The 26441-nt window shown below is 48.0% G+C and overlaps 1 protein-coding gene and 1 non-coding gene across 4 annotated transcripts in view; both read left to right on the top strand.

The window, feature by feature from the left end:
* The window catches only part of Drc1 (dynein regulatory complex subunit 1), a 34215-nt gene that overhangs the window by 3663 nt on the left and 4111 nt on the right, over nt 1-26441 (top strand). For all 3 annotated transcript variants that reach the window (XM_060365109.1, XM_060365108.1, XM_060365110.1), the window contains exons 2-13: nt 4774-4861; nt 6073-6185; nt 8756-8939; nt 10534-10671; nt 13364-13450; nt 14708-14830; nt 20365-20504; nt 20705-20839; nt 21191-21423; nt 23245-23357; nt 24175-24264; nt 24648-24734. In XM_060365109.1, the coding sequence (XP_060221092.1) occupies nt 4774-4861; nt 6073-6185; nt 8756-8939; nt 10534-10671; nt 13364-13450; nt 14708-14830; nt 20365-20504; nt 20705-20839; nt 21191-21423; nt 23245-23357; nt 24175-24264; nt 24648-24734 (1531 nt within the window). The remainder of the gene's footprint in view (nt 1-4773; nt 4862-6072; nt 6186-8755; nt 8940-10533; nt 10672-13363; nt 13451-14707; nt 14831-20364; nt 20505-20704; nt 20840-21190; nt 21424-23244; nt 23358-24174; nt 24265-24647; nt 24735-26441) is intronic.
* On the top strand, nt 1807-1913 carry LOC132652078 (U6 spliceosomal RNA). Its single transcript, XR_009589569.1, has one exon. It is a non-coding gene; the product is annotated as a U6 spliceosomal RNA (small nuclear RNA).

Below are 26441 nucleotides of genomic sequence, written 5' to 3'. Positions count from 1 at the left end.
TAAGGAATGCTGGAATCCTGGCAGCTTCCTTCGTGGAGCAGCTCAAGAGCCCGTATGGCTACTTAGGCCTTGGGAGTGAGGAGGCTGCTTGGGAGTAAGCAGCTTGGGGGTGGCAAGCTCATTGCCTGCTACCTCCTTGGAAAATTCCAGACCTTTCTCTCCTCTCTCCCTCCCTCCCTTCTTCCTTCACCATGTAGCAGAGGAGGTAGGAGGCCTGATACTTGCCGTGTGACCCGCACTGCCCCTGAACGTGTGCTCTTCTGTCTGTCTTACTTTCTAACTAAAATACGAATTCTTACTTCAGCTTTAGGGCACAGACCTGTTTCTGGGAGCCCCAACATGCTGGGCTCTAGGCCAATTAAAGAGAGAGCAATTAATGGGAAGAGACAGAGAAAAGGGCTTTAACTAATATGATCACACTGGGATGCTTAGTGACCCCAGGTTTATCATGTCAGTTCTGATTCTGAAGGCTCCTACAAGCCCTGTTCAAGGCCACTACATGCCTTACTGTTCGCATAAATAAAAACAGACTGTGAACGAACACTTCTGCACAAGTTGTTGGTTTGTTCCTTTCTGTCGTTGTCGATGCAGGGTCCCACTCTGTAGCTCAGGCTGGCCCGGAACTCACAATGATTCTCCTGCCTCGGGTTTTCAATTGCTGGGATTAGAGGTGCAAGTAATGATGGGTGGCTGAGGCAGGAGTTTTAATTAGAAGGAAAAGCCCTGGAGGAGGAGGAGACAGGAACGGCACTGGCTTAGGTGGGAGGACTCAGGTCGCTGCCAGTAGGAAGAGCAGGGTAGCAGAGAGATGGAATATGTTAACGATGAGGATAGCCTAACAAAAATCTGGTTCAAGAGAATTGATGGCCGGTTTGTCCTTGGAGACATCCTGGCATTATCTAGTACCTGTTGGGTACTAGATGATGAGCGGATACAGGACGGACCTTCCATCACTAGCAGCTCCAGAGCCTAAGGGCCTCCTGTCCCCAGCAGTGTCCCTATTGCTGTTCAGTTGGAAGAAGTCCATACGGCTTGAAGGAGGCCTCCTCAGGGGATGAGCACTGCTCCGAGGTGAAGCCTGCCATTGACGACGTTCGTCTTCCCGGTAGCCTGGCTTGGTTTTGATTCCTTGTTATAAGGATCCTTATCCATGAGACCTGTTCCCGAAAGCCAAGGTCAAGGTCACTGCAGGTTCAACCAACTCCTGAAGGTCTGGAGGCAGGATACTGTAAAAGTGGGCAGGGTAAGCACTGAGCCGTCTCTCCAGGCCCTGTGTGCCTGTTTCATGCCATTGTAAATGCTACGCAGTAACATAGTAAGGCAGATAAAGAAGTCCCCAGAAACTGAATTCCCTTTTTCTAAGTCGTTCCTTTTCCTTTCGTGTGTCTGTCAGAGTTGGTATATTTTTACAAATGACGCCGTGTGCACACCACAGATCTTATATGAAAGAGTTGATTCGGGGGAAGGCAAGCAGAAGAGAGTTAGGGCCTGAGTGAGCCAGGCTCTGTCCCCAACAGAGAAAGGGGAGAGAGAGGTAAGAGGTAGAGGTCCTTTCACCCCGGGTCCGTCACCCTGTGGGTGACAGCCGATGATGACATCACAGGTGCCTAAGCAACCTGGGAGCCGGCTACTGCATCAAGATGTAAGAGCAGTCAGCAGGTGCACAGCATCGCACTGGCTCAGGGGCGGCCGAGAACAAAGAGTTTCCCTTTTTCTTTTAGGGACCCCGACCCAGGTAGAGCCAGAGGCAGGGCAGAATTACAGAATGAGCTTGTATGAGTTGGGATCATTCTTCAAAAGATCTTAGGGCTCGCTTCGGCAGCACATATACTAAAATTGGAACGATACAGAGAAGATTAGCATGGTCTCTGCGCAAGGATGACACGCAAATTCGTGGAGCGTTCCATATTAAAAAAAAAAAAAAAAGATCTTAGGGTTGAGTTCAGTCCCCCGGGTAGAGGGGGAGAACGGATTCCTGCACGCTGTGACTACGCATGCGCACTGTGGCGCGGCTTCCTGTCAATGAATAAAAAGAAATTTGATTTTTTTTGAGATTTATTTATGTTGTCTTATGAACGTGAGTGTTTTGTCTTCGTGTATGTGTGTACACCACATGCCCACCTAGTGCCCTTGGATGTCAGAACTGCTCCCTGACTCCTGGAACAGGACTGGATGAGGTGGTTGTGCCCGCCGTGTGGGTGCTGGGAATCTGCTAACCCGGCTCCTCTGGAAGAGCAACAAGTACTCTTGACTACTGACCACCTCTCTGGCCCTAAAATGTAATTTTAGAAAAGAGTCATTGTTTTAAAAGAATATTTTTAAGGGTTGGAGAGGCCATTCAATCATTAAGAGCTCGTATTGCCCTTCAGGCTGAACCAGAATTCAATTCTCAGCACCTATGGGTGGCTCAGAACCAGCTATGACTGTGGTATCAGGAGACACCTTTTCCCTCCGTGGACACCCTGCATTCATATGCACATACTCAAACAGAGATGGACACACACATAACTTAAAACAATAGAACTTTAAAAAGATTTTAGTGAACATTTTGATTGCAGGGGTTAGGAAAAAGAGAGAGAGATGCCTGGCAAGAAAAAAAGAGCCACCTGAGAGCTGAGCGGGGGCATCTCAAAGGGGAGTTCCTGTTAATTTGCAAGACGTTTTGGTGGCTTGGGAATTAAACCCAAGGTTGCCAAGGCTGCCCCTCCTTCTCTCTTTGACAAGGGAGGCTATCAAGTAGCTTGTGAGATTCCTTGGGTGGGTAAACGGAAGTAAAACCAGGAGCCACTAGGGTTGGCCAACAGCTTTAGGAGGGGTCTTTTTACTGTAGGTGGGGTTTCAGGTTTGGTTCCTGGGAAACTAGTTTTGTGTCTGGTAAAGGGGAAAGGTCTTAAGCAAATGCTGTTTGTTGATGGGGGCTTTTCTCTGTTCTGAGCAGGTGAGAGGCTTCAGCTAGAATCCTGCGCGAGGCTCCTCTTCCCTCTCTAGTCCATAAATTCTTATCTTTCTAGCCTGTCTCAATGCATCCTTTCAGATGTTTTGTTTGAGATATGTTTGTTTGAGGTCCAGGCTGGCCTCAAGCTCACTCTGTAGCATAGGTCGGCCTTAAGCTCCTGATCCTTCTGCCTCCACCTTCCGAATACTGGGATTACAGGTGTGCCCTAACCTACATCCAGCTTTCCGGGACATTTTTTCCCCCAGACTACAACCTGCCTCTGCTGACAACTTATGAAAAGCCCTTCATTTCCCTCTTCCCTTTGTTCCCTCTGTCCCTTCTGTTTCTTCCCAGGAAGCAGACATTATAGGTGTGGGTCGCAGTGCCAATCTCAACTAGCTTTTTGAAATGTTTCTTCCTTTTTGAGACAGGACCTCACTGTGTAGCTCAGGCTGGCTGTTAAGTCGGGATCCTCCTGCTTTTATCTGTGGAGTTGCTAGAATGAGAGGCCTGAGTTGCTCGAGATTACATCCCCTCTTTTCTGGGCTGCTAGGTAGCTCATTGCATTGTCGTTGTGTAAATAACTGAAGTCAGCTGCTGGGGCCGGAGGGGTAGCTCAGTGGCTAAGAATGCACACACACTGCTCACGCAGAGCACCAGAGTTTGGTCCCAGCATCCACAGTGGACGTCACTGTCTACTGAGTGCCTGTAACTCCAGCTCCAGGGGTCCATGACCTCTTCTGGACACCATGGGCCCACGGAGTCCAAACTAACACCCCCTCCTGTACCTGCTCTTCCCAACACACACACACAATTTTAAAATAAAAATAAATCTTAAAAAAAAAATCCAGCCGCTAATATGCTTGAGAATTCTTGCACTGGTGTAAGAGCGGCAGTCATTTTGTGCTTCTGTGTTTGTGTGCTTGTGAAAACTTTAGAAAATTCATAAAGACGAGGGCTGACAGGAGAGTAGACACGCTTCAAGGTTTGGTCAGTTTTACCAAACTGTCGTTTATTCAGATTGTTACACACGGTGTAAACAGTGCCCCATTATGTCTACCTTTAAAATATTTTCTAATCTGATGGGAGAATAGTGGTGTGTGCTGACTAGTGTCATGTCAACTTGACACGAGCTGGAGTCGTCTTAGAGGTGGGAACCTCAATTAAGAAAGTGCTTCTTTAAGACTGGGCTGCAGGCAAGCCTGTAAGGCATCTTCTTAACTAGTGGTTGGTGGGGGAGAGGGCCCAGCCAGTTGTGGGTGGGGCTGTCCTGGGCTGGTGGTCCTGGGCGCTATACAAAAGCAGGCTGTGTTAACAAGCCATGAGCAAGCCAGGAAGCAGCTCCCCTCCATGGCCTCTGCATCAGAGGCCGCCTCCAGGTTCCTGCCCTGCTTGAGTTTCTGTCCTGACGTCCTTTAATGACGGACAGTGACACAGAGGTTTAAACCAAATAAACTCTTTTTCTCCCCAGTTTGCTTTTTGGTCGTAGTGTTTCATCACAGCAATAGAAGCTGTAAGATATGATTCAACTGGATCCCTAGGGTTCTGTGCTGAAGGGTCCCAAAGGTCCCGGCCCAGCCAGCCACCTATTGGAACGGTCAGCTGGTGGAAGACTGATTGTAAAGTCAGGGAATAAATAAATAAATAAATTTCAAGACAGGGTTTCTCTCTGTAGCCAGGGCTTTCCTGGAACAAGCTCTGTAGACCAGGCTGGCCTCAAACTCACAGAGATCTGCCTGCCTCTGCCTCCTGAGCGTTGGGATTAAAGGTGTGTATTTAAGTGCAAAGCCTGAACACTCACAGCCGCATTGTTCTCCTTTGATTTCTCTCTCCCACAGGGAAGCCCTGGGAGAGTATTTAGATGGAAAGAAGGAGAGTGAGGAAGAGCAAAGCAGGAGCTACAAACAGAAAGAAGAGAGCAGATTGGTATGAGCTGGTGGCAGCTGAGTCTCTTAGTCTGGTCTTCACAGCCAGGCAGGAAGGAGCTGCACCTTCTGTGTCTCTAGCTGGGGCTGATCTGGAGTCTGTCCCGTTTTGGGGGTTCCCTAGGAATGAGTTCTCAGACTGTAGGTTCCTGTCAGGAAAGGTGGTATGTAAGTACCAGCATCCCCTTGAGACTGGGGCAGAAGAATTGCTGTGGCTTTAAGACTGGCCTAGGCGAGCTCTTCGACCCCTTCCCCCCTCCCCCCCAGGAAGAAGCAGCCTTGCTAGGCCACAGAGGAGGACATGGCAGCCAGTCATGAAGAGACCTGATAAGCTAGGGTCAGATGGAAGAGGAGGAGGACCTCCCCTATCAGTGGACTTGGAAAGGGGCAGGGAGGAGATGAGGGAGGGAGGGTGGGATTGAGAGGGAATGAGAGAGGGGGCTACGGCTGGGATACAAAATAAATAAAAAATAAAAAAAAGAAAAGAAAACCTGAATGCAAATGTAAAAACAAAACAAAACAAAACAAAAACAAAACAAAAAACAACCAAAAAACTGGCCTAGGATACGGTAGGAGCCTGTCCCAAAAACAAACATGAGAAACTGGGCCTGAATGGGTGGGTGGGGGTGGCTCAGTGATTAAAGTGCTTGAGTCAAAAGCACAAGTACCTGGGTTTCAGATCCCCCAAACCCATGTAAGTGCTGAGTGGACAGGGGGCCAGAGACAGGGATCCCAAAGCAAGCCGGCTTAGAGCTCACCATGTAAGGCCCACACCTTTAATCCCAGCACTCAGGAGGCAGAGGCAGGTGGATCTCTGTGAGTTCGAGGCCAGCCTGGTCTACAAAGCAAGTCCAGAATAGCCAAGGCTACACAAAGAACCCTGTCTCGAAAAACAAAACACTGTGTTGACCCGGCTGGCCTTAAAATCAGAGATGCTCTTAGTTCTGGGATTAAAGGCAGAAACCAACCTGCCCAGCCTTAATATTTTTTTATAATTACATTTCATTTCTTTATCTTATGTGACCCAGATGTGCGTGTATGGCGCATGTGGCAGTCAGAGGACAATCTGTGGGGGTTGATTCCCACAGTGTAGTTCCTGGGGGTCTTTAGGCTTGGCAGCAAGGACCCTTTCCCAGGGAGCCATCTCACCAGCCCTCTAAATTCTTCCCACATTGTTCTAGCTTCACAGATTCTCATTTCTTTGTTTTCCAGAAACTGACTAAACTCTTGCTTTGTGGTACCGAGTTGGTGACAAATATCCAGGTGGCCACAGACATCAGAGAGATCCGTAGGAGGGTCGAAGAAGAAGAGATCAAGCGCCAGAGGTGAGCCGTGAGCTGCGCTTGCGCACTGCCGAGGTGCCGGTCCGTCAGTCCTCTGGGTCCTCAGGATGAAACTTTGTTCAACTTAGTCTCGTGGAATCCCCTTCCTGCTCCTTAGGAGTTCCCCACCTTCCTGCCTCCAGCCTGAGTCCCAGGCCGGCGTGGCTGTAAAAGGAGTACAGCCAGCCCCCTGCCTCAGAGCAGCACGGGACTCTCAAACTTGGTTCGTCCTAAAACAGAGCGGGTAAAGGACCGCAGGAGGTCACACGGGGAGGCTTTTGGGTTCATCTCTGTGGAGTTCGGAGGAGGCGCGGTAGGCAGAGGTGCGCCGTCTCGGAACGTGCTTGGGAGCGGCGGGTGTGGCTCCCAGGGTGCTGACAGCCCCAAGGATGACTCCTGCAGGCTTGTCGGGGAGGAGTTGCTGACAAAGCCTAGGATGACTACGGGAGGGAAGGTGGGGACGGGGGAGGGGGCTACACGTCCCTGAGGTCAATACCCACTTTTGCCGCACCAACTCCTCGATGGCTCTGAAGCTGCGGCAGGATTGATGGAGACCTGGCCTTGGAGCGCCCCCTAGTGTTTCATCCGCAGAGGCGACTCTTAGATGAGGCAAAGATAAAAAGCGAATTTAGTGACCCTCTGTGAAGAAAACACCGGGCTTTCTTCCTCTTATCTGGCCTTCTCCGGTCTTGGCAAACACGCTGGGGAACAGTGTGGCTTGTCTTCTGCAGTCTGGCACACCAGGAAACATGATAGTGAAGATTTGGAAAGGCCCAAAACAAAACTCAACAACTGAGAAGCTCCATATCTCAATCAGTGATAGAGACCCACGTATGTATAGCATAGAAAAGAAAAAAAGTTGGAACAGGTACGGTGTGCAATAGGTACAATGGGGGAGGGGAGGGTCTGGGATTAGAGGGAGTTTATATTGTGGCTCCTGTCACTAAAGGAGTTTGTGGCTGGTCTCATGCCTGTGATCTCAGGAGGCAGAGGCAGGCAGATCTCCGTGAGTTCGAGGCCAGCCTGGTCTACAGCGTGAGTTCCAGGACAGCCGGGGCTACACAGAGAAACCCTGCCTCAAAAGAACAAAACGAAGAAGCTTGTGTGCTCTTGTTTGGTGACAATCACATGGAGTTGCAGGCTTCACTGGTGTGGTCCCAGCCACCATCTTTCAGAGGAGCTCCTGCCTCGGCTCTGACGCCTTCCTCTCTGCCACGTCCTCAGTGTACCCCCTCCACGGGGCTGCTTTTCTGTTACCGATGATGGTGGAACTTCCTTCCTGTCTTGTCCATCCCATTAGTCTAGCCGGGGAGGGAGAATCAGACAGCTGAGGCTATGCTGTTAATAAAAAAACGTGTATGAGAATTTCAGGGTTGGGTGTGGTAGCTCATGCCTGTATTCAGCCCCGCACCTGCGGAGTTGAGGTGGGAGAGTCAGCTTGGCCGGTCTGGGCCAAAGCGGAGACTCTGAACGGTAGCACTTGGGATGGGGCTGCCCGGTCCTGAGAACCCCCAAACAGTGTGTCATTTTATGAGTCCCAGCAACAGGTGTGCAAAGGTCACCGGGGCAAGTGCTTGGTCCTCTCCAGTGTCCAGGGGAGAAAAGTGAAGCTTGCCGAAGTTGGGTGGCTTGTCTTGAGGCCACTCACAGTGAGGTCTGGATGTGGATCTACGCTCTTTGTAACAACCACCATCGCAGCTGGCTGGATGCGTGTGCATGGATGCACTTTTCTGTCCACTTGTTGTTTTAAAATCGGGGTTGTAGTTTATGAGGAAGAGGTTTTGTGTGAGTGGCTTGACAAAACACCCGACAAGATCAGCTTAGAGAAGGGAGGGTTTATTTTGGCTCACAGTGTGGGGTCACAGCCCATCGTGGCACGGAAGCCGTGCCAGCAGGAGCTCGAGGCCACCGGCCACACTGCATCTGAGGCCGAAAGGTAGAGAGATGCATGCTGGCACTCCGCTCCGCTGTTGTCCTCAGCCACGGCCTTCAGCCTCTGCGTTGGTGTATTTAGAGCTGGTTTTCCCACCTCAGCTGCCCTAATCTTGAGACACGCCCTCGCAGCCATGCCTAAAGGTTGGTTTCCCTGGGGATCCTAAACTAAATTTCAATGTAGCTCTGCGCATGGGCGTTAAGAGAGTGGGAGAGGTGGAAAGAGGGTCTCTGTGCTTTAGTGTCTGGGTTTGCTGCTGCTCTTTCCTGGCAGGTGCTTGGTGTAAGTTACTTGGGGTGAAACATTAAACCAAGAGAGAGGCTGTGGGTAAAGGCGCTCGCCGAAAGGCTGGCAAAACTGGGTTCCTCCCCGAGACCCACACGGTGGAGGCAAAGAACTGACTTCTTCAAGCTGCCCTCTGTTTTCTACACACAGGCTGTGGCGCAGTGTGCCTGCGCACGTATGTGCTTGTACACACATACACAGACACACTAAATAAACAGCATGTAGTACAAAGTTAAGAGCTTAGAGTACTCTTCCCCTGGGTGAGAGTCTGGACCACGGAGCCTGTGTCACGCGCTTAGGAGAAGCCATCTCTGGAAGGCAGGACCTAGGGCACCCAGCATGTTTCTCTTTGCAGACTGGAGAAGTTGGAGAACGAAGTCAAGACCAGCCAGGACAAATACGAGGAGATCTCGTCGAAGTGGGATGATGGCAAACAGAAGCGGATTCCCCAGCAGTTGTGGGAGTTGCTCACGTCCCAGCAGCTGCACTGTGCTGGGCTCATAGAAGACAAGAACAAGCTGATCAGCGACCTGTTGCAGGCAAGGGCCCCCCCCCCCCCCCCCCGCCCAGAGGCCAGCCTCCATCCCGGCTGAGGGGGGTGTGGCCTGGCGGTCCTTGGCGGGTCCTGCCTTACTTTATCACCCAGCATGTGACGGAATTCAAGCCAGGAGTGGTGCTATGCACCTGTAGTCCCGGCACTTGGGAGGCTGATGCAGGAGGAGAGGAAGTTCAAGGCCAGATGGGTTACAGCAATTAAATGATGTTGAAAAAAACCCCACCGGATCGATTTTCGTGCTGAGCTGAACTCCTTCCCTATCATGCTTACCAGCTCTCTCTCAGGTAGATAGTTCCCAGTTCTGTTGACTCTTCCTGTGTGCACAGCTTTTCTCTGTTGACTCTTCCTGTGTGCTCCTCTTTACTTTGTTGACTTATCCTGTGTGTGCCTTTTTGCTCTGCTGACTGATCCTGTGGGTGCCCCTTTACACTGTTGACCGCTTCTTTAAGCTCTCAAGGTTTTGAGTCCCATTTGTCTGTTTTTGGTTTTGTTCCTACTGCAAATCTGCAAAATCAAGGCTTTTCCTGTTTGCTTCCAGGCACTTGCTGTTCTAGGCTCTGCCTTTTTAAGTTTTTATTTTATTTGAGTTATTTTTTTATGACATAAGGGGAGAGCACTGTTTTATATTTTATATGGGAAATGCCCTGCTATTTCAACAATGCTTCTTTTTTTCTTTGTTTATTTTATGTGTATTGGTGTTTTGCCTGCATAAAATTCTGTGTGAGGGTGTCAGATCTTGGAGTTACAGACAGTTGAGAGCTGCCATGTGGGTGCTGGGAATTGAACCTGGATCCTCTGGAAGAGCGGTCAGTGTTCTTAACCACTGAGCCATCTCTCCAGCCCCCTTTTTTCTTTCCTTTTTTCCTTCCTCCCTCCCTTCTTTCCTTCTTTCCTTCCTTCCTTTCTTTCTTTCTTTCTTTTATGTTCAGTTTCTGGGGACAGTCTTATGCAGTCCAGGTTGGCCTTGAACTCAGTCTGTAATTTAGAATGACCTTGGACTCTAACCCTCTGGCCTCTGCCTCCTATGAACTGAGGTTGCAGGTGTGTATCATCGCACTGGGTTTCTGCAGTGCTGTGGACCAAATCTAGGACCAACTGCACGCTAAGTGAGCACCTTACCAACTGAGCTGCATGTCTCTGGCTCCAATAGCATTGGAAGGACTCTCACCATACTTCGGACCTGTGAAGACTATGTTGGGTCTGTGTGAGGGAAGTAGCTCAGTGGTGGAGTGCTTGCCTAGCACTCACAAAGCCCTGCCATGCACTGCCTGCCTCTGCCTTCCTAGTGCTGGGGTTTAAAGGTATATGCCACCACATCTAGATTTCTTTTTTGAAAACCAAGTCTTGCTCTATGGGTCAAGCTGGCCTTGAGCTCACCATGAAACCTAGGGTGGCCTCAGATTCCCTTAGTAACCAAGCCTGACTCAGATTCACAGTCCTCCTGTCTTGAGGCCCTTGCCCTTATGCCTGGCTCGATTTCTAGTGTTTACAGATTTGGGTGCGAGGTGGTCTGTTGGGTGCGCTTGAGACTTGTTGCTTCTGCCTCTGTTTCTGACTGACTCTGTTCTCTTCTCAAGGAACTAAAAATAAAAGATGACCAGTATGTAAAGGACCTGAAGAAACAGTCAGATGATATCAGCCTGCTTCTGGAGAGGATGGAGGAGCAAGTGAAAAACGTGACGAAGAACTTCCGCCAGGAGCTCTTTCTCATTGAGGTGAGGGCTCGTGGTGATAATGGCTCCTGTCCTGACAGTCTGAGGTGCACCCCACCCCGCTCCATCCTTTGATCTCTGTCTCTGATTTTAGCGTTTATTTGCCCATTCATTCATTTATTCAACAATAGTCAAGTGTTAATGTATGCTGGGTACTATTCCAGGGAGAGGAGAGATGGCATGAACAAAACAGAGCCCCTGCTGGAGCCCGCGTTCTCACGGAGACAGCTAGAACTAAACATGTCAATTCCTAGGTGTAGAATGTGGCTGGTGCTAATGAGTATTGTGAAAGAGCAGACAGGGTGGAGGGCGTGCAGTTCTGTCACTGTGACAAATGCCTGAACAAAAGCTGAAAGGGAAAAGCCTCGCTTTGGCTGGTGGGTTCAGAATGTGTCATGATGGGGAGGGCACAGGGCCGGAGCAGTTCATGCTGTAAGGCAGGAAGCAGAGAGGATTATGCCTATGCTAAAGGGTGTCCTTCTCCCACTTTATTCTACCCAGATCTGTTGTTGAAGGGGGATATTAGACTCTGGACAGCTTCTCTACCAGGGCTAGTTCCCAAATAATTGACACAGAGAGACCATAATTTATGTTATAAGCATAAAGCACTAGAACTGGGAAGATATCAACCCTCTAGACTGTTTTTCCATCTCCCAGCTACACACCCCAAGTTACTTGCCAGTCGTCATCCTGTCTGGGCTGGATCTGCTCCATCACTCTGTCCTCATGGCCACGTGTTCATGGTCCATTCTGCCCCATGGCAACTTCTTTCTCTCCAGGTTCCTTTCCTCCTGCTTCCTGTCTCCTCTCTTTCACTTCATGGTCTCTCCCAGACCCCAAGCTTGAGAACCTAAGCTCCACCTAGCCCTCTTCTGCCCAGCTCAGGCTGCCAGCAACTTTATTAACCAATCAGGGATAATTGGGGAGCAAAGTAACACAGCATAACTTGGTATACATGAGAATGTGCTTGTCTGGGCTGTAACCAGATCTTGGGGGATCAGTAATTAACAAATATTCTAGCAGCACCAGACCAACTCCCAACAATCCCCCCCTTTTTGTCTATCAAAAAGGCTCTTTTTCTTACAATAATAAACTACATACAGTAAGAACAAATATGAAACAATTATGAAAACTATCATGTAGTAATTACACTCACAATGTCTAGTCCACTTGTATTTGGAAACTTAGGAGAAAGTACTCTACTATTTATCCTGTCTTGCTGAGTTTATAGTTTTGCACCCAAATTATTTTCTATCATAGCTTGTATTTAACAATATAACATTTTTATTTAGACCTAAAACCTTTTCTAAATTCTATCAAATTAAGCCTAATTGTGAAACTAAGCTATTTAGTCCTTAACCCCATCAGAGACCTGAGAAGGAAATAATACTGAATTATCAGGAAGTACAGGAGAGCAGTTTCTAAAACTATAGAAATGACAGAGACAGCTGGCTGCCTAGAGAGCTACCCAAAAATCTCTCTATAATGTTAGAGCATCATCTTCAGCCTTCTGGCCCAGTATATCTGGCAGACATAATTGTGAAACAGGAACTATTTGTGAAGAAGGACCTGCTTACCCTGTCTTGTCAGAGCTTGGCAATCGGCTTCCCTGCCTCCAACTTTGCCCATTTTGAAGTCATCTTGTCTGCAGGGGGAATAGGGCATTTCTTTGGCCAGAGGCTAGCTTGACACATTAGAAACCATCTCCTAAGAAGATCCTTTGATGCTCATCATCTTCTATTCGGGGTCCTAATCTTATGTGCCACCCACACTCAGGATGGCGTTTTTCCCTTAGTCTCAGACTGTCCAAGAGGTGTGTCCAAAGCAGTCTTACCAGGCTGACGGTTAGGATGGACCACAGGGAGTAAGTGAGGGAATATGTCTGTACTCCAGAACCATAGCTGGACAAAGCTGTTTATTTGCTGGTACATGGCTGGTGATGTGAGGGGATAGGGCCGGGAAGTGACAAGTAGGAATCAGGGATCAGGACCTTGAGTTTGAATGAGTCTTTCAAGATTAATATTGGGTTTTAGGTCTTCCAAAAATGGAAGAGAGAAAGGAGGGCTGGGCCTTCTCCCGATTGTCATTCACTTCACTTCTGCATGCTGTCTTTGTTTCATGGGGCCCAGCCATGACAATGCTAGCCAAGGTTGAGGTACATGCCTAGGTTTGCTCAGTGGATACTAACTAGGGAGATTTTCTGTCTCCAGTACTGGGCCCCTGATAGATTAATCCTGTGGTTCTCAACCTGTGGGGTCAAATGACCTTTTCACAGGGATCGCATATCAGATTTCCTGCATATTAGATGTTTACGTTATGATTCACAACAGTAGCAAAATTGTAGTTCTGAAGTAGCAATGAACTAATTTTATGGTTGCTCACCACAATATGAGGGACTATATATCGAAGGGTTGCGGCATTGGGAAGGTTGAGAACCACTGGACAAAGCTATGGAGCTCTGGGCACACGCTTCCTCTCAGAATTTATTAGACACACACATTTGCTGACTTCCAAGCAACTATTTCAGAGCCATTTGGCCACATGAGATTTGGCAAGCTTATGTTCGTTCGTGACTTCACTGATCTGCGTGGCTTTGTCTGTGTGACCAGGCACTTGTGTTACCTAAAAGTTCTTTGGTACTGGTGGGCCTCCCTCAATGGAAGCAGACACGAGACCTTTTCTGTCTTGGTTGTAGAAAGCCTTTGAGTTAGAACGGCAAGAGCTGCTGTACAGTAATAAGAAGAAATGGGAGCGAGCGCTGCAGGCTCACAACGCCAAGGAGGTAAAGGGGTGGCTGGGTCGTGGGAGGGGTGTCCAGGGTGACCTGTGGGCAGTGCTGAATACAGCTGGGTCTTGAGCCCCAAGCGCCTTGGTGTCTTGAGTTAGGACTTGCGTGGCTCGTGTTCCTCCCTTGCTTCATCATTCCTCAGTGTGGCTTTGAAGGCTGAGTATGTCTGACGGATAGATAACAACCTTGCAGCTTGCTGGCTCCACCCCAATCATAGTATTTTTGGCCCAAGACAGTGTTTTTATTTTTACTTTTTTATTTTTATTTTTTATTTTTTTGAGAGAGAGGGTCTCATGTAGCTCAGGATGGCCACAAACTTTCTAAATATTCAAGGATGACCTTGATCATTTCTTCCTCTTCTGCCCGCCTCCATTGAGTGCTGGTGCCTCAGCTGTGCATTTCTACGAAGCACTGTGGGTCCAGCGAGGGCTTCCCTGGTGCGTGCTGAGATCTCTTCCAGCTGTGCCACCTCCCCAGCTCAGGGAACTTTTAAGACACACTTTACTTAATTATTGTTATTATTATTATTATTGTTATTTTGTCTGAGACGGTCTCACTATGTAGTCCTGGCTTGCCTACAACTCCCTATACAGAACAGGCTGATTTTGAACTTGTGAACATGCTTCTGCCTCTTGATTATTGGGGCTGCAGGCGTATAAAGTCTAATCTTAAGACACATTTAAAAATAGCATGGGAATATTGTGTCACTTTTATCTCATACGTACAAAGAACAAGGAAGTGACACAAGTAAGGCACATTATTATTGTTGTTATTATCATTTTGCAGTATAAAGGCTAGATTATAAAGTGTGTTTAATTTCTTTTGAAAAATTTCTTTTTGGCTAAAAAGATCTTTTTTTAAAAAAGAAAAATGTGTAAGTATGTGCATGTCTGTGAATGTGTGTGTGAGCTCACAGAGCCAGAAGAGGCAGTAGATCTTCTGGAGCTGTAGTTACAATCATGCAGAGCCATGTGGGTGCTGGGAACTGAACTCTGGTCCTAGTAGGAGCACTATTCTCTCTTAACAGCAGAGCCATCGTGCCAGTCCCTGTTTAACTTCTTGACAGAGCGCCTTCCTGTAGCTTCTGCAGTAAGAACCTAGCTAAGGCTCCCAGGGCTCAAAGCTCTGGCTCGTGGGCCTTTGGATGCCTGTTCGGGCACTCCCAGGCCTTGCGCTGTGCCCTGCCTGTTGGCTTCCTGGAAGATGGAGTTGGCGGGGAGGCTCCCTAATCCGGCTGTCTGCCCATCTTAGTTGGAATACCTCATCAGCCGCATGAAGAAGGTGGAGGAGTACGAGAAGCAGCTCAACAAACAGCGGGCCTGGGACTGCGAGGAGTACAACACGATCAAGATCAAGCTGGAGCGGGATGTGCAGGTGAGAGTGCTCCCCACCCTGGGACCAGCTGGCTGGTAGGTGGCAAGTGTCTCTGAGCGCCTTAACTTAGCTATTAACCCACATTGTGTCAGAGGCAGCCATCCACTCTATAGGATATATCCGCTTTCTTTTACTTTTCTTTCTTTTTTTAATTTTTAATTTTTTTATTATTTATTATAATTTATTCAATTTGTATCCCTGCCCCCTCCCTTATCTCCTCCTAATCCCACCCTCTGTAACTTTTCTCCCTCTATGCTTCTCCCCCAGTCCACTGATAGGGGAGGTCCTCCCCCCACTTCCATCTGACCCTAGCCTATCAGGTCTCATCAGGACTGGCCACATTGTCTTCTTCTGTGGCCTGGCAAGGCTGCGCCCCCTCCCCCGGGGGTGGTGATCTATTACTATTATTATTATTATTATTATTATTATTATTATTGGCAGCGATAGTGTCTAATGGAGCCCAGGCTGGTCTTGAACTCTCTATGTAGCCAAGGATGACCCTGAACTGCTGATCTTTTTGTTTCCAGCTTTTAAGTGCTGGGAGTTGCAGGCGGTTGTGAGCCACCATGTGTTGGGAATAGGACGACTGAGCCAGCTCTCTCCAGCCCATTAGCTTAATGCATTTTTAAAAAAATCAATTATTTGCAAACCTTGAGCAGAGTTTTTTTTTTTGTTTTGTTTTTTTTTTTTTTCTGAGGCAGGGTTTCTCTGTGCAGCCATGGCTGTCCTGTAACTCACTTTGTAGACCAGGCTAGCTTTGAACTCATCGAGACCCACCTGTCTCTGTCTCCTGAGTGATGGGACCAAAGGTGTGTGCCACCACGCCTGGCTTAGTTTAACTCTTAATGAAGGAAACAAATACTTCTATTTTAGATTGTTCATTCTTTATCCATCCATCTATCCATCTATCCATCTTTCTCTATCTATCTATCTATCTATCTATCTATCTATCTATCTATCATTTGTCTATTTAGTCTATCATCTATCTATCTATCTATCTATCATTTGTCTATTTAGTCTATCATCTATCTATCTATCTATCTATCTATCATTTGTCTATTTAGTCTATCATCTATCTATCTATCATTTGTCTATTTAGTCTATCATCTATCTATCTATCTATCTATCTATTTATCTATCTATCATTTATCTATCTATCTGTCTGTCTTGTCTATTTAGTCTATCATCTACTGTCCTGGGGATTGAATTTAGGGCCTCATGCGCATGAAGTGAATGCTCTACCACTGAGATACATTCCCCCCCCCCCTTTTTTTTTTACTTTTTGAGTCTCAGGTTGCCCAGGCTAGCCATGAAGTCACCCTGTAATCCAGGCTGGCTTTGAAACTGTGACATGGCTGCCTTAGTTTCCGGAGTGGCTGAGGTTGTAGGCCTGTTCCATGTTCATTTAAAATCGTAAGCCCAGTTCTCACGAAGAGCTGCTGTCTTTAATACCAAGATGTTAACCACAAAACATTGACTGTGCCAGGTACAGTGGCAGTTAATGCATGGCCGAGGAAGGAACCGAAGGTGTGATGGTTCATGCCTGAATTTACGAGGTGGAGGCAGAAGGATTAGCAGTTCTAGGTCACCTTTGGCTACATAGGGCGTTGGAGTCCAGCCTAGGCTCATAAAACAAGCAAACAAGCAACCATAATCTATACTGAATATATAGCAATCAAGGATGGTTGTGTTGAGACTAAAACCTGAGATGATGGACAGTGGGGTGGGGTGCTGGTGCTCAAGTTATGTAAAGCATAAAGAGAGAAAAACCAGCTGTGTAAACCATATCCTTGTGCCCTGCAGAGGTGGACTGCGGGAGACACGGGTTTCTGTGAGTTGTGTGGGGTCCTTGGCTACACTGCCAGCAACCCCTCTTGGACCCCAGTGGGCACTGCCTTGCTTCTGAGATCTGCTGAAGCCCAATGGGCTCGGGGCTGGTGCTGCACACTCAATACACTGGCAGTGCCCAAGGCACTGGTCTCTGGCATTTCTCTCGAGCCAGACCAGGAGCATTTGTTTGCCGCAGAGGAAACAAAAAATGGCTAACCAATAGTCAAATACGTACGGGCAGAGATGCAAATCAAAACAATCAGATGCCGGGCTGCTGTGGTTTACTTGATGGGTCTGGTTGCTTGGGACTTTGCTTATAAAATCAGCAGATAGTTAAATTCTTGCAGATTGCGGAGGAAAAACCTGGCTCAAGTCCTTCAGCTTCAAGGTTTCTGCACTGTGTTCAGTAAAGTGAGATGCTGGAGGTGGCTCACAAAGCTGGCAGTGTGGTGCTCAGGGCTGGGAGAGGGCTCGGGGGTTAAGAGCACTTGCTGCTCTTGCAGAAGACCTGGCCTTGGGTTCCAGCATCCCGTGTGGTGGCTCACAATTGCCTGGAGCTCATGCTCTGGCCTTCACCTGCCCATGGTACACATACATACATGCAGTCACTCACATACCCATAAAAAAGGTGGTACTGGAAATGTTCCTCTGTGTGTGTGTGTGTGTGTGTGTGTGTGTGTGTGTGTGTGCTATAGTATAGATATAGAGGTCAGAGGGCATGTAGCATAAGAAATGACTTCCAGAAGTTCTTTCTCTCCACAATCCCCTCTATCCTTAAAAATATCTTAATAATAAACAATAAATATATATATATATATCTTAAAGTATGGCTTAACGTTACAGTGATCACTTTGTATGGACAAGGTCCTGGATTTGATCTCCAGTACCATTTTTTAAAAATCTTTTTGTTTTTTATTCAAGATAGGGTTTCTCTGTGTAGCCTTAGCTATGGCTCACTTTGTAGACCAGGCTGACCTCAAACTCACAGAGATCCACCTGCCTCTGCCTCTCAGAGTGCTGAGATTACAGGTGTGTGCTTCCATGCCTGGCCAATACCATTGTTTTTTTAAAGGAAGGCAAAATATATTTTTTAAATATATATAGAAAAATACATTTTCTGATACAGTCTTCCTTTAAGAATGATATTTGTAGCTGGGCTGTGGTGGCACAGGCCTTTAATCCCAGCATTTAGGAGGCAGAGGCTGGTAGATCGCTGTGAGTTTGAAGCCACCTTGGTCTACAAAGCAAGACTAGGACAGCCAAGCCTACACAGAGAAACCCTGTCTTGAGAAAGAAAAAAGAAAGAAAGGAAAAAAAAGGAAAGAAAGAAAGAAAGAAAGAAAGGAAGGAAGGAAGGAAGGAAGGAAGGAAGGAAGAAAGAAAGGAAGGAAGGAAGAAACAGGGTGGGATGCTGGAACATTGTTTGTCCATGAATGCTTGCCTGGCATGTGACAGGCCCATGGCTCAGTTCTTGTGGTGTATTTGTAGAGATTATGTTTGGCGTGGTGACTCATGCCCATAACCCCAGCACTTGGGAGGCTGAGGCAAGTGGGTTCCTGTGAGTCTGAGGCCAGTCTGGCCTATGTAGTGAATTTTAGGTTGGCGTGAGCTGAAAAATGAGACACTGTCTGAAAAACAAAAGACTCCATGCTTTATATGCAATTTATACTAGCGTTATTTTAAGAGTGAAAAATTATCAAAACAGCACTTAAATCTCTAAGAAAGTGGTAAACTATTAGTGTTACTTTTAAAATTGTGAAATTTGCAGTTTCTCTATTAGCTGGGCTTGCACCCAAACATTTGAGACTGAACTGCTCTATTTGTTTCTTATGCTTATGGTAAACAATTGAGCAGTACTAAGCTATTTTCAACCATGTAAACTAATTTGCCAAAATTCCCAAGGTCCTTGCATTTTATGGCTTTTCTGCTCCAACTGCTCTTTGCTCATGATGTCTCCTGGACCTCTGTACAGAGCTGAATCCCTCACTTCTTCTCCCTATCTCCTCCTCCCCTGGCAGGAAATAGACAGGAAATCCAGCCCTATTCTCTCCCCTGCTCAGAGATTGGCTGTTAAGCTGCTTTATTGACATATCAGGGGACATTTGGAGAGCAAAATTTAGACAGGAGATTCTCAGAACAAGAATTACAACCAGATATGGGCACACACCTGCAATCCCAGCACTCTGGGAGACAGAGGCAGGTGGTTCTCTGTGAGTTTTGAGACCAGCCTGGTCTACAAAGTGAGTCCAGGACAGCCAAGGCTACACAGAGAAACCCTCTCCAGTCACTTCCCCACAAGCTGGCGGAGTAACCTTTCCCCTGGGCTCCTGAGTGATGTTTTAAATCCTCAGTTTGGTGAGGCTCAGGCTGCCTCATCCACAGTCACCCTCACCTTGCGCCTCAGAGCCTCAACTGCTTGTGCTTCAACCCCCTCAACCCCCTCACCTCTGTGTCCCACAAGCCATTTCCTCTCCCCCAGAGCTTGCAGTTCTCAGTGTCCCCTCACCAACTCCTATTCATCCAAGGCTCAGCAGTCATGAGGATACCACCTCCTCAGGGCTGCTTCCTGGTCCTTCAAGGGCAAGGGATTCTTTCTGATGGAAGAAGCAAAGTGTTTTTTTCTCTTCCGAGACAGGGTTTCTCTGTGTAGGCTTGGCTGTCCTGGACTCACTTGGTAGACCAGGCTGGCCTCGAATTCACAGCGATCTGCCTGCCTCTGCCTCCCGGAGTGCTGGGATTAAAGGCGTGTGCTACTGCGCCTGGCTTGCTTTGAGCTTGTGGGTGCTTACCTGTCTTAGACCTCAATGGAGGCTATAACTCTTCAGTAGTGGTTCCTCAGAAGCTTCTAGAAAGATGCCTGCCATGTTAGTCAATCAGTACACAGAGATGCCGGTCCCCTCTCTCCACCCTCATCATGGCACAATGCAAACAGGCTGGCCATGTGACCACCCCGTGGGGCTACCGGCCAGCATGCCTTCCACCACAAAGGGCTGACTCCTTTCTCTCTTGAACAAACAACGACACCGCCTGCTCTTTTTAAATGAACATGGGTTGCTTTCCACTGCTACTCTGGAAAGCAAAATCGAAGACATTTAGAGCTTTTGCGGTAATATTATTTTACGGTGTCTTTAAAGGCAGCCTTTCATTGCCGTTAGAGGGGTTGGAGTGGAGCACCAGGGGTAGCTGCACTTGAAAATTCTGGATGTGCTCTTCTCTCCTTGAGAATGCAGGGTGAGCTGCCGGATGGCTGATCTGTATTTTGTCCATTCTTTATTTTGCCTCTATTGACAGTTCCTTCTTTATTGTCTTCTGGATTTATTGATTGATTGATTGATTTTTGTGTTTGTTTCTGTGTCTCTGTACATATGCATGTGTGTGCCTACAGCGGCCAGAAGAGCACGTTGGACCCCCCGCCCTCCCCCGCCCAGCGTATGTGCTGGGAACCCAGCTCCCGTCCTCAGTAACCGCAACGAGCGCCCTTAGCCACTGAGCATTTGCTTCCGCCCTGTGTTGATAGAACTAACTCCGGTTGAGGCACCTGTCCCTGGGATCCCTCTGCAGCATCATCTGAACAAGCCATCAAGGTCCTCAGGGAGAGTACCTTACACTAGGGCCAACTAGTGTATGCGCGTATGCATGCGTGTCTGTACGTGTGTATGCACACATGTACGCATGTGTTTATTTACTTCTAAAATTCCCACCAGATTCTTGAGCAACAACTTCAGCAGATGAAGGCAACTTACCAGCTAAACCAAGAGAAGTTGGAGTACAACTTCCAGGTGCTGAAGAAGAGAGATGAAGAGAGCACAGTGATCAAGTCCCAGCAGAAGAGGAAACTCAACCGGTGAGGGAGCGAGGGGTGAGCGGGCGGGTGGGTGCAGCAGAGTGGGTACAGCGGCTTGCTTTCCACCCTTCTGTGCTGCCCCCAGGGATGGGGAAGTGCTTTTTCCCACTCCCGAACCCGGAGAAAACATCGGGTGGGTGGCGGGGCCACCTTCGTCCATCGGCTTAGCTGCCCCGCTCTGCTTTCCTCCTCTCCATCAGCCTACACGACATCCTGAACAACCAGAGAACCAAATATGCCAAGCAGATAAAGCAGTTTCAGGAGGAGAACCAGAGTCTGATTGCAGACTACAAACGGCTCGTGGCGCAGTTCCAGGACCTACAGAAAGCCATGAGGTGTTGGGGGTGGGGAGGCGAGCCCTCAGGACTGTCCTGGAGTGGGCGTGATGGTGGGGGTGGGGGGAGAGGGAGAGAATTGGTAGGGATGCAGTAGCAGCGATTTCCTTAGATTTGAGATCACCGGCTGTTTTGGAGGCAGCCTAGGATTCTGAGGACTCCTGCATGTGTCGCTTGTCCGATTTTATTTCTTGCTGGGACAGCTGTATTTTATCCCGTGCAGGATCCCAGTGCTGGGGCTCTGAGATTCTTCCTCATGTTCTCATCCTATTTGACAAGTGGGGGCGGGGTGGGGGCACTGGGGCCAGGCCTTGAAGTCAGCTGGCTGTGCTCAGTGACTTTTCTTGACAGACACTTCACCATTATCGATGAGGAGAAGTTCCGAGAGATCTGGTTGATGAATGAAGAGGAGGCGAAGGCGCTGGCGCAAAGAGCCTTTGATGTGGACAATGTCATTCATTCCCAGCACCTGGGGCTGCCCTGGAAGATGCCCGACTACTGGTTCCTGAAGAACGTGGGGCCAATTTTCTTTCAGAAGCAGAAGTCAGCCACACAAATCCTAGAAGAGCTGCTGCTGCAGACAGGTGACTTAAAGGCACCCATGTTCCATGGGAACAGGAGATGCTGAAAGGTTCAGTGGGCAAAGGAGCTTGCTGCCAAGCTTGACATCTCCAGTTCAAACCCTAGAACCCACATGATAGAAGCAGAGAACTGATTGCTGCAAGAGGACCTCTGACCTCCACATGTGCACCCACACATACAGGAAATGAAAACACACACGCACTTTCCCCCCAGTTTTTGTTTGTGGTACCCAGCACCTCACCCATTGGGCATGCTCTGAGGTCACTGCACCTCACCCATTGGGCATGCTCTGAGGTCACTGCGTTTTATCTACAGCCCTCGCTTTATTTACAGTTCCTTTGGAGGTTATCTTAGGTAGTAAAAACTCCCTTCTTTTTCCACATGACACTGTCTTGACTCTGTGCCTGAAGCCACTCAAACAGCCCTCTGAGCATCACTGGACTGTAGCTAGTCTGTTGATCTTGGGGATTACACCTGCTGTGGAATGAATGGTCTTGTTCATTTGTCTCTTCATTTTCTTTGTTGGAAAATCCCTACAAGCAGATTTGCCTGGCTAAAGGGCCTTGGTTATCCTGTTAGAAATCACTAGAGCTGTTTTCATTTCCATGTTCTCAACAGTGTATGCTATCTTGGGCTCTCAGTGTCTTTCATGTGGCTCAAGCTGGCCTCAAGCTTGCCTCAAACTCTATGTAGCCAAGGCTGGTCTTGAACTTCTGATGTTCCTGCCTCTCGCTTCCAAGTTCTAGGAAAACAGGAATGGGCCAGCTCATAGATATTATCATACCCTTTGAATAATCAGTAAGTCTTGGGTAATACATGATTTTTAAAAATATTTATTTATTTGTGTGTGTGTGTGCATGCATATAGCATGCATACACACATATAGCATGCACACACACACACACATATGTGGGTCAGAGGGCAAGTTGCAGGAATTGGTTCTCTCCGTCCACCACGTGGGTCCCAGCTTAGGGTGTCAGGCTGGTGTCAAGTACCTTTACTCACTGAGCAGCCATCTTACCAGCCATTCTATGATGATTTTAACTCCTATTTTCTGATTAATAATTAACAAGGCAAAACATTTTTAATTTTTAAATTGTTGTGTATCTCTCTCTCTCTCTCTCTCTCTCTCTCGGTATGTTTTTCTTTGTGGTTTTTTTTTTCCTCCCTTTAATTACAAAAAATTATGTGTGAGTGTATGCTATATGTGTGTGTACCTGAGGAGGAGAGAAGGTGCTGTTGGATCTCCTAGAACTGGAAATACAGTGGTTGTGGACAGATGGATATAGATGCCAGGAACTGAACTCAGGTCCTCTGCAAGAGCTCTCTTAACCTCTGAGCCAGCTCTCCATCCCTTTTCTTTTCATTTTAAGTAAGAGAAAGAGAAGTTTTGGCTTCTGCTGTCAGTTCTTGTTGACTGTGTTCCTCTGTGCAGCAGTCACTTTGTCCTTTTGGCTGCTTCTAAGCTCAGTGGGTTTCAAAATCTTATAACCTGCTTCCAGGAGGCAAATAAATAAGTTCAATCTCTCCTTTCACTCCTTGGCTCATGACTGGATTCTAAGCATGAGGCCTCCAGCTAGATGAAGTTTGGGAAATCTGTCATCCTGGCTGGTCAGGACTGTCCCAATTCTCCAGATAGTCTCTGATCCATCCCCTAGTCTGGTCCCCACATTGCAGGCTTCCTTTATCACTCAGACATGGTTGGCCACAGAGAGGTGGCAAGAGGCCCATTTGCTCAGAAAAAGCTGCCTGCCTGCTTCTCAAAGCCCACAGGGCAACGAAGCCATCTTCTCCCCACCTTTCTGTCTTTGACCCACGTGTAGAAGAGGAGGGGGCAGAACCAGGCCTGCCAGAAGACGAGAGTTATCTGGACCTGCCACAGCAAGTTTCACCAAAGACCACCAAAAAGATCCTGATGCTCCTGTGTGACGAATCGGTAAGGCCTCCCAGTCTATGTGGCCTGGAGCCAGGAGTGTCTTGCCTGCCCTGAGAACAGGGCCTGGGGAGTGAGCTTGCAAGGCAGTGCTTACAAGAGGCAGCCGGCAATGGCTGCTCCCACTGTGGCCTCTCTCCAGCAGTCTCAGGTCTAAGATATTTGCACTGTGTGGGCAACAAGGATTTGGGCTTAGAGTAAGGACATACTGGCGCTGGCTATCCTGTGGGCGTTTCTTAAATGCCAGCATTCTGTGGTGGTAGAGGAGTTAAAACACAGCTGAGCCTCAGTGGCCCTGGAACAGTCAAGGCTGTTTTCTTCGGTGCCACTGAGGCCCTTCCTGCTGAATTGGCTGGCAGGGCCTCTCTGTCGCATGCAGCTGGGCAGCAGGACCACATCTCCTTGGGGCTCAGTGTGGCTCCTCGGCTCCCATCTGTGTCACAGGCCTTGTGTTCTAATGTGGCTCACTTCTCCACACCCTGATCTCCTCTCTCCAGTGTTTGCTCCTGGGTTCTGTAGTTACTTGGGGGACTATAAGGACAGTGGGCATAGAGGCTTAGTCTCATTTAAAGTACTCTAGAGACTCAGGTATTTGCCCAGTGGCTTGTGGCTAAGGTGGAGGGCAGTTTAAATGGGAACTGACTTCGTCCTTGCTTCCTGAGACTGGCTCAGACATCTCCAGAAAGCCTTCATGGAGGACCTCATCACCCAGCTCTGTGGTGCTGTCCCTGGAAAGTCACATTATGAATGTTTACAGACCCTATGCCGTGTTCCTGAAGCCTGGCTCTCACTGGGGATGCCATCTTTCTTTCCTTCTCAGGGTTTCCTCATAGAGAGCAAACTGCTGAGCCTGCTTCTCCCCCTGGAGAAGAACGAATGCTATCTGCTGAGGTTGGATGCCATCTTCTCTGTGAGTCCCACTGGGTGGGGAGGGCACGGGGTGGAGGTCAGAACCTGTTCGTCTGACGTTTCCTCAACCCTGAGACTACACCAGAGCGTCTCAGACCTTCCTGGGCTGACTCTCACTGCCTTCCTTCAGCTTCAGATTGGCTTTGGTGTCATGCTCTGGGTGGAGCCTTCCTGACTCTGGCCTTTGTTCCATCATTCTGATGTTTCAGTTCACCGCATCCTCCTGGCTCTTGACCCAGACCCTTTATTCAGGCTCTAGGGATGCTGAGGGGATCTCCAAGGATGTATTGGAATCTCTGGTTCAGAGTTGCTGAGTCTATGAACACCTGGAGTTTAGGGCCTATTCAAGGAGGCACCTGAGTGGCCATCTTGTTTTCTCCTCAGGCCCTGGGAATTGAAAGTGAAGATGACTTGTACAAGTTGGTGAACTTCTTCATTCGATACCGAATCCATCATTTATCCTCTTCCCAGGTGAGACGGGCAGCTGGGAAGAGCGGTTCATTTTGTTTCATTTCCTCGGAAGTTTTGCTTCCCAGTGAGGTCCCGCCTATCTTTTCACTCTGCCCCTGTCTATGACATGTGCTCTGTGTTCTGATGTGGCACATCCTTCCTCCATGTTTTCTTCTGTAGCTATTTGGGAAATACTTTGACATGAGCATTGACACTGGGTTTTGGGGGAGTTGAGGGTATCTCTGCCAGGAATGGCTAATGGCATTGGCCTAGACTTTTTTTTTTTTTTACAAAGGGCAAAATGGCTGGAGGAGGGATGGGATGTTGTTCTATATTTACGCCCATGGGCTCTTTTCCTAGTCTTTCTTCAAAGCTAGGTGTTGTAGTAAATAAAAATGAGTGTCGGACTACATAATGTTTATTATAAGCTCTATCATTGTTGCAGCGGTATTATTTGACCAACTGTCACAACTAATAAGACACAGACACCTGTTAGATTTACAATTGTCTTATTTACCTTGGGCCAGGCAGATATTTCTACCTACACTGTCTCCATAACCCCACCGTTCACTCCCAACCCCCATCCAGTGCCATCGCATTAACCATCCTCATCTGGGTTACCTTCCATCCATAACCCCAAGATACTTGCTTATATTTCATCTGGGCCTTTCCACGCCATTATTGGAGTTTTTCCTCCCAGCCCACGTGGTTCCATCTCCAGGCTGGCCCATGGTGGTGTCCCCCTCCTCCTTTCTTCCCATCTGTCTGTTTCCCATGATTCTCCTGTCCTCTTAGCCACACTTCCCCCATTCTGCCCTGCCAAGGTGTAGGCCATTTAATCAACTAACCAGGTATGTTTTAGGCAGGTTTACACAGCAAGGATAGGTATATTCAGGGAGTAACCAGATCTTGAGGGCCAATAACTAGCATCAGACCAGCCCCCAATAGCCAGGTTTTAGCTACTGTGTATTCTGAATAAACCAGATTTTGTTCCATCATGCTCTCCTATGAAGCAGGGCTCATTTGTAACGCCGTGAATACTATGTTGTCAATAATTTCAGTTTGAGATGCAAACAGCAGCTCTTCTGGAAAGTCCTATTAAAAGTTACAAGATTTTCATTTAAAAATAAAAAGTGTTGTTAATATCGTTAACCCCAGGGTGAATTTTCTGACATTCTTTAGAGAGTGGCCAAGGGCTTGGGTGGGGTAGGGGTATGGCTTAGTTGAAAGGTACTTGGCTGGCATGCATGATGCCCTAGATTTAATTTACAGCACCACATATCACAGGTAAAGACTAGTTTTTTTTTTTTTTTTAAACATGTAAAGGGCCGATATAAGCCAATAAGGAAAAAAGACCACCTGTGGAAAGAAAAAAACGAGACAATCTCACTGTACAGCTCAGGCTGTCCTCAAACTCTTACAGGCTTCCTCCCTCACCATCCTAAGTCTCGGATTCAAAATGTGCATCACCATATTTGGACTAGGGCAGGCAACTTTTTTGTTTTGTTTTGTTTTGAGACAGGGTTTCTCTGTATAGCCTTGGCTGTCCTGGACTCGCTCTGTAGACCAGGCTGGCCTCGAACCCACAGAGATCTGCCTGCCTCTTCCTCCCAGCATGCTCGGATCACAGGTGAGTGATTCATGCCTGGCTGACCTTGAACTTATAATTCTCTGAGCTTTACCTTCCCAAATGGTTGTCTTAAGACATACTCCTGGATACTCTGCTTA

The sequence above is a fragment of the Meriones unguiculatus genome, chromosome 1, assembly GCF_030254825.1.
Source record: "Meriones unguiculatus strain TT.TT164.6M chromosome 1, Bangor_MerUng_6.1, whole genome shotgun sequence".
In the NCBI taxonomy this organism is placed as follows: Eukaryota; Metazoa; Chordata; class Mammalia; order Rodentia; family Muridae; genus Meriones; species Meriones unguiculatus.
Note: the sequence above shows the minus strand (reverse complement) of the source record. Positions and strands in the feature narration are given on the sequence as shown.